General features: G+C 63.7%; 2 protein-coding genes across 2 annotated transcripts in view; one reads left to right on the top strand and one right to left on the bottom strand.

Moving 5' to 3' along the window:
* The window catches only part of PCOLCE (procollagen C-endopeptidase enhancer), a gene marked incomplete at its 5' end in the record, with an annotated part of 5,634 nt that extends 1,880 nt beyond the window's left edge, over window positions 1-3,754 (top strand). The window contains 6 exons of the mRNA XM_025211089.1: window positions 1,136-1,260; window positions 2,261-2,397; window positions 2,513-2,793; window positions 2,977-3,048; window positions 3,173-3,343; window positions 3,528-3,754. Coding sequence (XP_025066874.1) covers window positions 1,136-1,260; window positions 2,261-2,397; window positions 2,513-2,793; window positions 2,977-3,048; window positions 3,173-3,343; window positions 3,528-3,673 — 932 coding nt within the window. The remainder of the gene's footprint in view (window positions 1-1,135; window positions 1,261-2,260; window positions 2,398-2,512; window positions 2,794-2,976; window positions 3,049-3,172; window positions 3,344-3,527) is intronic.
* Window positions 3,755-4,071: 317 nt separating this feature from the next.
* FBXO24 (F-box protein 24) lies at window positions 4,072-8,986 on the bottom strand. The gene is made up of 11 exons (XM_006029595.2): window positions 8,894-8,986; window positions 8,719-8,799; window positions 8,325-8,532; window positions 7,657-7,886; window positions 7,387-7,606; window positions 6,799-6,957; window positions 6,202-6,323; window positions 5,987-6,118; window positions 5,363-5,533; window positions 4,570-4,860; window positions 4,072-4,125 (listed from the first exon to the last, which is right to left on the bottom strand). Exons 1-11 carry the CDS (start codon window positions 8,984-8,986, stop codon window positions 4,072-4,074), a joined length of 1,761 nt encoding a protein of 586 aa, XP_006029657.2.
* Between the last annotated feature and the right edge of the window lie 1,313 nt (window positions 8,987-10,299).

Below are 10,299 nucleotides of genomic sequence, written 5' to 3'. Positions count from 1 at the left end.
CACAGGGCCTCTCCTTCCCTCCCCACTTCCCGCTCCCCACCTTGCTCTGCTCCCCCCGCATCCACGTGTGGCCTGTAATTAACCTGACCGCGGAGCCTGGGCTAATTGCAGCCTGTGACGAGCCTGGCACAGTCCCCTGGGTCCCGCGCCCGCCTGCCGGGCGCCGCTCGCCACAGCCGCCCCCACCAGCCCATGGGGTGGGCGCTGTGTGCGCACAGCAGGTGTTGCACGGGGAGCTGGGCGTTTGCATGTGGACCTGACTTGGTGGCACGTGCAGCTGGAGAGATTGTAGAGGGGCTCCGTGCCTGGCGTGTGGGTGGTTTGCACATGGGTCTGGGACTTTCATGTGGAGCTGGGGTGGTTTGCACATGGATTGGGGGCATTTCCACATGGGTCTGGGGCATTTGCATGTAGCTCGGAGGGTTTTCACAAGGATCTGGGGTTGTTTGCCTGTGAATCTGACTGAGTCTGGGTGTTTGCATGTGGCCCTGGGTGAGTTGGGGGTTTGCATGTGGATTGGGGTATTTGCATGTGGATCCAGGGGGCTTTCACGTGAGTCTGGGGGTTTGCATGTTCATCAGTGGTGTTTGCACGGGGATATGGGAATTGGCATGGGTATTTGGAAGTTTGCATGTGGTACTGGGGTGTTTTGCACATGGATCAGGGCTCTTTTCACATGGAGCTATGGGCTTGCATGTGGGTGTGGGGGGGGTTGCACGTGGATCAGGGAGTTTGCATGTGAATTGGGGGTGTGGGCATGTGGGCCTGGGATTTACACAGGCATCTGGGTTTGTTTGTACATGGATCTGGGGGTTTGAATATGGATCTGGGGAATCCTCTCATGTGGATCTGGGGGTGTTTGAACATGGATCGCAGGTGGGCGCACGTGCAGCTGGGTGTATACACGCGAATCTAAGGAGCTTGCACGTGGCTCTAGGGGATCTGCACATAGATATATGGACCTCGGGGGGGTTCTCATATTCTCATGCCCAGGCCGGTGTGCGTGCTTGGGAGGGGTGCTGGCATGCTTGCCATCACATGAGGAGCCTGGCACTGGACCCCCATGCACGAGGGTGGGTGAGGGTTTACGAGGGGCAGTTGTCGCATACTCTGACCCCCCCCCCATGTCCCCCAGACCAGCAGTTCTGCGGGGGGCGCCTGGAGAAGCCCCAGGGCACCATCAAGACCCCGAACTGGCCCGAGAGTGACTACCCGGCTGGCATCAGCTGCTCCTGGCACATCATTGCCCCCCTAGGCAAGGTGGGCAGGGCAGGGGCGGGGCTTATTGCTGTGGGTGGGGCAGGGCAGGACCCATCAGGCTAGGTGGGAATGGAAAGTCTAGGGGTGGGGCCTATTTGAGTGAGCAGGGCTAGGAGATTGGGAGCAGGGCTTGTGGAGGTAGGGTTATGGTAGGGGTAGGCAAAATATGGCCCGCCAGCCCATTCTATCTGGCCCCCAAGTCCCCTAAAAAAATGTAGAAAATTAATATATATCTGCTCCTGGCTGCCTGTCATGCAGCCCTTGATGGCTTGCCAAAACTCAGTAAATGGCCCTCCACCCAAAATAATTGCCCACCCCTGGGCTTTGGGGAGGAGGGTGAGTGGGACAGGGCCTGTTGGAGTAGGCGGAGCTAGGGGGTTTGAGGGAGGGGCTTATAGGCATGGGTGGGGCCAGGAGCTAGGGGGTGTTGAAAGTGGGACATATAGAGGTGGTAGGGGGTTTGGGGAAGGGGTCTACAGTGGTTGGCAGACCTGGGGTGGGATCTATCGAGTAGGCGAGGCTAGGCAGTTTGGAGGTGTGGTTTATAGGGTAGACACAACTCAGGGCTCTGGGGGAGGGGCCTAGGGGAGGAGGCGGGGCCAGGGTGGTTGGTGGCAGGGCTTACTGGTGTGGGCAGGACTGGGAGCTTAGGGGCAGGGCCTATAGGAATGGGTGGGGTTAGGGGTGTGGCTTATGGGTGGGTGGGGTTGAGCCTTGGGACAGGGTGGATTGAAGTAGGAGGGGGTTGGGGGTGGGGCTTATAGATATGGGAGGGGCTGGGGCTCTGTGGGCAGGGCCTATTGGAGTGGGTGGGGCTAGGGATGTGGCTTATGGGGCCGATGCAGCTGGGAGCCTATTGGAGTAGGTCGGGATGGAGGGCTTGGGAGCATGGCTAAAAGGGCTGGGCAGGGCTGAAGGGCCTGGGTGCAGGGCCTAGAGGAGGAGGGAGGGCTAGCGGCCTGGGGGCCGGGCCTAAAGACTGACACCTGCCCCGGGGCAGGTGATCGAGCTGACCTGGGGCAAGTTCGACGTGGAGGCCGACACCTACTGCCGCTACGACTATGTCAGCGTCTTCCAGGGCGGGCAAAGTGATGACGCGCGGCGTGTGGGGCGCTTCTGCGGCGACACCAGCCCTGTGTGAGCCCTGGACCCCCTGGGATTGGGGCACCTGCCCTTGGGTGCCAGAGCGAGGGCTGCTGGTTGGGAGTGAGGGGCACCAGGGGGCTGCATTAACCCCTTCCTCCTCCCGCAGCCCCATCATCTCGGAGGGCCGGGAGCTGCTGGTCCAGTTCGTCTCGGACCTGAGTGTCACAGCCGACGGCTTCGCCGCCACCTATGCTGCTCGTGACCCCGAGGAGCTGGCTGAGCGTGGCCCCTCACCTGTCGCGCCCCCTCTGCTGCCCCCCGTCCCCAAGCCAGGCACCAGCAAGGGCAAGGGTGGCAAAGACCCCGGCAAAGCCAAGCCACCCCCCACGGCCCCGGCCCCTCCCCCGCTGTCTCCTGAGGGGCAGCTGACCAGCACCGTCCCCACAGGTAAGGATCAGGCCCTTCTGTGTCCCCCCCCCAGAATCGAGGCAAGCCCCCCTAGATGGGACCAGGCCCCTATGGCGGGAGGTGATCCTTAGGCTCAGGATCGGGCCCCAAACCCTTGCCTCCTCCACCCCAAACCAGGATTGGGTGCCCCCCCACACTGACCCCTGCATATACTCCCACCAGGCCCCATCGCCTGCCCCAAGACCTGCCGGCGGACGGGGACCCTCCAGAGTAACTTCTGTGCTAGCGACTTCGGTGAGGAACCCAGGTGTCTGGGCTGGGGGGGCAGGGGGCTGCGGGTCAGGAGCGAGGGGCACCGGCGGGGCTGGGTCTGGGGGGGACACCATGGTCTCACCCCTGTGCTTGTCCCCTCCCCCAGTGCTCACTGGGACTGTGAAGGCCGTGACCCGAGGCCCTGGTGAGGGCGTCACAGCAACCGTCGCCGTGGTGACCGTCTACCAGGCCGGAGCCTTGGCGCTGCCCCAGCCCCACAAGGGGGCGTCGCTGCGCCTGGCCGTGCCCTGTCGCCAGTGCCCCCAGCTCAAGAAAGGTGAGTCCCCCCCAGAGCTGGGCACATCCTAGCTCCATTACACCCAGCCCGGCCCAGCCCCACAGAGTGGGTGCATCTGGGCCCCATTATAGCCAGCCTGGCTCCCCAGAGCTGGGTGCACCCAGGCCCTGTTCTCCCCGACCTGATGCTCCACCCCAGACTCAGCTGCCCTGTCTCCTCACAGGCGCCAGCTACATCCTGATGGGGCAGCTGGACACTGGGGGCCCCTGGCTGCCCCCCGAGAGCTTTGTGGTGCAGTTCCGGCCCCCGCAGCACCAGGTCCTCACCAACCTCAGCAAGCGGTCGTGCCTCCCACGCCCCCAGGGCTGACCCCCGGCTCCTCGGCCTCCCCTGGTGTGACGGGGGATCCAGCCCCGTCTGCTCTGTGTATGCGAATAAAGGGAAAAAAACCCATGGCTCTGGCATCCTCGTGCGTCGCACGGTGGGGCGGGGAGCTGTCGTGAGCACATGGGATGGGACCTGGGGGTGTCGTCAGCCAATGGGAGCTGGGCTGGGGGCAGGCTGCCGTGGGGCTGCCATTGGGCTGGGCGGTGGCCAGGTTTAACCAAGACCCCTCTGGACCTGAGATGCATCCGCCTCTGGGGTAAGGTGTATTAGCAGCTGGGTATAACGGGGACCCCTGACCTGGCTCCGAGATGCAGCTGCCTCTGGGATGGAGCTGGGGAGGGAACTGGGACTGACCTTCAAATGGGTCTTTGAACTGGTTGTTACTGGTGTGAACTGGAAATAAAGGTGGACTTGGAGAGCACTGGCTCTGGGCTCTGGTTGTGGCGGGGGTGCAGTTCTGGGTGGGGGGGAAGAACCCAGGCATCTGACTCCCCCTATTTGCCCTTTGACCCTGTCCTGCCGATATGCCTCCCCATATGAAGCCAGGTGGGCATGGGGGGGTAAGTAAATGGAGGGGCTGCCCGCTGGTTGCCCTGGTCTGGGTGCAGGGGGGGCCCAGCACTGAGATGTAACTGGATCTGGGATGCAGTCTGGCAGTGGATGGGTATAACAGGCCCCTTTAATTGGGGGGGTTATAACCCCCCCATTTCTAGGGGTCCGCCTCCCCGCAATCCATGAACCCACAGGTCCCACTGGAGCCTTTATTGATTCCTGCTCCTTATTACTATCCATGATCTGGCGGGGGTCCCAGGAGTGGGGGTCCCAGGGGTGAGGGGTCCTGGGGGCCCCCACTAGCTGCAGGGTGGGGCCTGAGCAGCGCGCTGCACCAGCTCCAGGCCCTGGCAGAGGAAGTGGCGCTGGGCGGGGGGCAAGGGCAGGGCGCCCACGGCCTCCTGCAGCTTGGCCACGCGCCCAGGCAGCGTGGGACAGCTCTGCAGCTGCACCAGGAGAGCAGTGCAGGCGGGTGGGACCCCCGGGCTGGGCACAGGGGGCACCGCAGGGGCCCCGGGCGGCAGGTCACGGAAGGCTGGCTGCTCCTCAATGTCGTAGCTGCACAGCACGTAGAGGCCATCGCGGGTGGAGCACAGGCTGCTGGCGCTGGGGGGTACCTGCAGGGAGAGGCAGTGGCTGGCTCTGGGGTGGGGCATAGGGGGCTGGGTGGAACAGGGCCCTGAGAGGTGGCTGGTTCTGGCGTGGGGCATCAGGGATAGGTATAACATGGGCCAGGACGCGACTGGCTCTAGGGTGGGCTGTCAGAGACTGGGTAGAAAAGGACCCCACAATGCAGCTGGCTCTGGGGTTGGTATCTTGGGTGCCCTGTGCTGCAGCTGGCTCTGGGGTGCATATGCTGGGGCCCCCCATGCCGCAGCTGGCTTTGGGGTGGGTATCCCAGGGCCCCCACATGCCACAGCTGGCTCTGGGGTGGGTATCCCAGTTTCCCCTGCACAGTGGCTGGCTCTGGGGTGGGTATCCCAGGGCCCCCCACACAGTGGCTGGTTCTGGGGTGGGTATCCCAGGGCCCCCACATGCCACAGCTGGCTCTGGGGTGGGTATCCTGGGGCCCCCCCCCCCACAGTGGCTAGCTCTTGTGTGGGAGGGGGACAAGCTCACCTCGACCTGCAGGCAGACGAAGGAGGCGCTGCCTTTGGGCCAGCCAGGCAGGCGCCCTCCGGCCCCGCAGCCACAGCCCAGCACCTCGCGGCCCCCTGCCCCACTGGGTGCCAGTACCACTGAGTGGTTCAGGCCACACCACAGGGCCAAGGGCCGGGCCAGGCTGGGCACCTGCAGGGGGAACAGAGAGCTGGCTGGGGTGGGGGGGTCTCCCTTAGGGGCATTAGGTGCTGTCTCTGGGGTTGGGATGCATCTGAGGGTACCTGGTGGGTCTCAGGGTGCCCTGCAGGTATTGGGAGGGGGTCCCCAATGCACCTGGTTCTGGGGTGGGTCCTGGGTACAACAGGGTTCTCTGATGTGGCTTGCTCTGGCGGGGCACTGGGGGTGAGTATAACAGGACCCCCGATGCAGCTGGCTTTGGGGTGGGCACCAAGGTTGGGTGTTACAGGACCCCCTAATTCAGCTAGTGCTGGGGTGGGCACTGGGCTGGGTATAGCAGGATCCCCCCAATGCAGCTGGTGCTGGGGTGGGCACCAGGGGTGGGTGTAACGAGACCCACCCGCAATGTATAACAGGCCCACTGCTGTGGCTGGCTCTGGGGTGGGCCCCCTGGCGGGCTCTCACCTGGGCAGGCTCCCCGCGGTCAATCTTGTCCCCGGTGCCCAGCTGCCCGTGCCGGTTGCTTCCCTGCATGAAGACGCGGCCGAATTCATCCACCAGCCCCAGGTGGTTGGAGCCCAGGGCACAGGACAGCACCTGGGGAGGCACAGGGGGGTCAGGGGCACCAGACAAGCCCAGTGCCCACCCTCCAGGCCTGGGGTGGCTAGCCCCCCACTTACCTTGGCAGGCAGGGACAGTACGAGGGGCATCTGGGGGTCATGGGGGTCATAGGCATGGAGGGTGCCAAAGAGGTCCCGGTACACGCCTGGGGCATGGACTTCCAGGTACACAGTGCCCTGCTCTGAGAGGGAAGGGACAGGTGTCGGTGGGGGGCTACAGGTCAGGAGTGAGGGGCACTGGCAGGCCTGGGAGGACAGAGGGTGTGGGTTGGGAGTGAGGAGCAACAGGGCAGAGTTGGGGCTGTGGGTCGGGGGTGAGGGGCACTGGCAGGGCTGGCGGGGGAAAACAGAGGCTGTGGGTCAGGAGTGAGGGGCATGGGGGCAGAGTGGGGGCTGCGGGTTGGGAGTGAGGGGCAGGGGTTGCGGGTCAGGAGTGAGGGGCATGGGGGCAGAGTGGGGGCTGCGGGTTGGGAGTGAGGGGCAGGGGTTGCGGGTCAGGAGTGAGGGGCACCAGGGAGGTAGGGGGACAGGGGCTGCAGATTGGGAGTGAGGGGCACCAGCAGGGCTGGGAGGCAGGGGGCTGTGGGTTGGGAGTGAGGGACATTGGGGCAGGGTGGGGGCTGTGGGTTGCGGGGCAGGGCCCGGCGTGGGGGGTACCAGTGAGGAAGGCGGCGCTGTGGGGCGCGGCAGCTATGGCGGCGATGGGGGTGCCTGGGTGCCCCCGCGACACCTTGCGCAGGGCCAACTGCACAGTGTAGGAGCGCGGCTGTGCCAGCTGGCTCTCATCCACACTCAGGCTGTACACACGGCCGTCCTCTGCAGGCAGGGCACAGTACCATTCACGTTAATGGAGCAGGTGGGGGGTACTGCGCTCCCTGAGGCGGATGGCTCTGGGGTGTCCCTGGTTCCCTTATGTTCCCTTATGCGGGTGACTCGGGGTGGGGGGGGTATCATGGTTCCCCCTTGTTGCGGCTGGCTCTGGGGACAGAGTTTAACAGGGTTCCCTGATGTGGCTGGCTCTGGTGTGGGTATCACAGTTTCCATGGCCCACCCCTCCACCCCCCACCAGCTAGGTATAACATGCTGTGCTGATGCAGCTGGCTCTGGGGTGGGTCCCCTTGGTTGCCCACAATTCAGCTGGTTCTAGGGTGGGTACAACAGGTTCCCCTGATGCGGCTGGCTCTGGGGTGGGTATAATACAGCTCACTGATGCAGCTGGATCTGGGGGGCACTGCAGGCTCTCACCGGTGAGCAGCAGCAGGGCGCGGGCGGTCTCAGGGCCCAGCAGGCGCAGCTGGCGGAAGCGCAGGGCGGGGTGGAAGGTCATCTTGAAGATGCGCTGCCCGCTGCCCTGCAGGTAGACCTCCACACAGTCGGGGGCAGGCCCCCCGTCGCCCCCTGCCCGGGTTGCCAGCACGTAGACGTACTTGCGGCAGGCTGCATCGCTCCGCGGGTCTGTTGTGAACTGTTCCCTAGAGGTTCCTAATCCTGGCATTATTTGGAGGGGGGACTCACGTCCTTGGTGCCCCGGCAAAGCACAGCATAGCGAGCAGCACGGCGCCATTGCCCAGGGGCCGGGGTCAGTGCATGACGCAGGGAGAAGAGGGTCCCAGCATGGTCCAGCACCAGGACGTGCTCCCGTGTAGGCACCAGCTTGCGGTAGCCGTGTGCCAGAGCTGGGGCGGGCGGGCGGCTGGGGCCTCGCTGGCGGCCCCCAAACGGCTGCACCACCAGCCCCTTGGTATCTGCGGGGGAGAGCGGGGGTAGAGTGGCTCTCGTGAGAGGCTGGACATGGGGGAGGACAGGCTCTCATTCAAAGTCTGAGCACCCTCCTGTGCCAGGCAGAGGTCACAGTTGTGCAAGCCCCTCCCATCCCCATGTCAGGCCACTGAAGTTGATGGACTCTCTTTGTGTGTCCCCACAGCCCCATGTGCAAGCTCCTCCCACCCTTGTGTGAGCTCCTCCCACCCCCATGTAAGGCAGAACTCACAGCTAAGGTTGGTGATCTGCCCTCATGCAACACCGCTAGTCCCTCGTGCCAGCTTCTTCTCCTCCCCTGTGAGAGGTGGCGCTCACAGTTGAGGTTGGCGGACTCCCCTCGTGTGAGCCCCGCCACCTCACACCAGGTGGACCTTGCAATGGAGGTCCCCTTGTGCCCGCCCCGCCTTGTGTGAGCCACTCACAGTTGAGCACGGCGGCCCTCTTCCAGGGGCGAGCGCCAGGCAGGGCGAGTGGTGGGAGGGCACAGAGGCGGCGGCAGGCGCGGCGCCAGGCCCCCTCACTGTCGCACACACAGTACAGGGTGTGGCATGTCTGGGCGTAAGGGGTTGGCGGTGTCCGCCCCGGCCCCCCACCCGCCGACACGGGCAGGAACGACATGATGTGCTCCAGCTGTGGGGGGGCGGGGGGCAGAAGGGGCCTATATGGACTATATGGGCCCCATATATAGAGCCCTTTGGGTTATATATGGGTTTCTGGACTGTATGACCCCCCCCTGCTAAAGTATGGCTCCTCCTGCCCCCCTTGCTATATAGGCCTCCCCCATATATGGCCCTATAGGGCCCCCCCATGACTCACCAACTCAGGGGGCAGGCTCTGGATGGAGGCCGCTTCCGCAGGCCCCTTCTTGTCCCCAGGGCTACGTGGAGGCCGCTTAGACTGGGGGGGTAATTAGGGTTAATTGTCCTAATTTCCACCCCCATCCCTGGTGCAGCATGATGCCTCCCCCCCCCTTCCCTCCCCAGCACCTCACCCGCAAGCCAGCCTCATTGAGCGCCAGGTGGGCAAGGTGCCGGAGCCCCTGTCGCCGGCACTGGAGCCGCTGGGCTGCCTGCTGATCACCCATGGCTGGCAGCATCCCCGGGTGGGCACCCAGTTGCCTGCCTGCCCCTCCCCCCCTCCAGCACAGAGCCTGTGAGCTCATGGCTGCAAGGAGCCCGGGGCCGGTGCATTGTGACCTCATGGAGTGGCACTATGACCTCGCCCCCCACTATGTGAGCCAGGCTGGGGCAGCCTGGAGGCCTGGGCTTTGTGTGTGTGTCTGGGGCAGGGAGGGGCCACCTGAGCTGAGCAGGGAAGTTTGGGCTGCTGGGGTGTAGGAAGGGGGTGTGTGTGTATGTGCATTCATATGTCTGTGTGTGCGCACATGTGCATTGGACCACTGTGTATGTGTGTCAGGGGGACACGCCTAGGTTGTGTACATGCGTGCATGTGTCAGACGGCTGGGTTCTGTGTGTGTGTGTGTGTGTGTGTGTGTGTGATGTTTGGGCCCTCTGTGTGTGTGCTTGTGTAGGTGTCAGACACCTGGGTTCCATGTGTGTTGGGGGGCCATGCCTGGGTCCTGTGTGTGCGTGCATGTGCACGTGTGTCCCAGACGCCTGGGTTTTATGTGAGAAAGTGCATGTGAGTGCGTGCATCTGCATTAGTGTGTGGAAAGTGAGATGAGCGGGTGCATGTGCACCCCAGACGCCCGGGTTGTGTGCACACCTGTGTGCATGTCTGCACACACACGAATGTGTGTGAGGGAGTTTGTGTGTTTGTGCGTGTAAGAGCGTACAAGCATGCGACTCTCCTGTGTGTCACAGTGGGCACCTGTGTGTGCAACTGAGGGGTGGAGCATGTGGGCGTGTATGTGCCCATGACACAATTCACAGGTGGGTGCTGGCCGGGTCCCTAGGCCCTTCAGCAGTGCGCCCGCCCTCTCTTAACACCTTCCCTGCGCTGCCTATTGGCTACTGGCGCTGACAATCACACATCCGCTTCTGCTCGCCTCAGGGGGAGCCTCCGTCTGATTGGTCGGAGGGCCCACCTTCTTCAGCCGCGTCCGCTTGTCCTGACGTGATTCGTATTCTGATTTGACGCCTCGCCTGTCACTCAACTTGCCCTTCTCCCGCCTCCTCAAGCCCCCGTATCTGATTGGCCAGTGGCACTTTCATTCTTCCTTCACCTCACCTTCGCCTGCTGAGATTGGCTGATCTTCCCCCCCACTTCGCACCTGGGCACCATTTTTTTTTTCTTGACCATCACTCCCCTCCATTCTGCATTGCCTTTAATGTCCCGCCTCCCTCGTTGCCTATTGGCTGATTCTCCCCTTCCAACCCCCGCCTCTCAGCTCCACATTGGCTGGCGCTTCCGGCTTCCTCCACACCCGGATTGGCT

The sequence above is a fragment of the Alligator sinensis genome, unplaced genomic scaffold, assembly GCF_000455745.1.
Source record: "Alligator sinensis unplaced genomic scaffold, ASM45574v1 scaffold553_1, whole genome shotgun sequence".
NCBI lineage: Eukaryota > Metazoa > Chordata > Crocodylia > Alligatoridae > Alligator > Alligator sinensis.
Note: the sequence above shows the minus strand (reverse complement) of the source record. Positions and strands in the feature narration are given on the sequence as shown.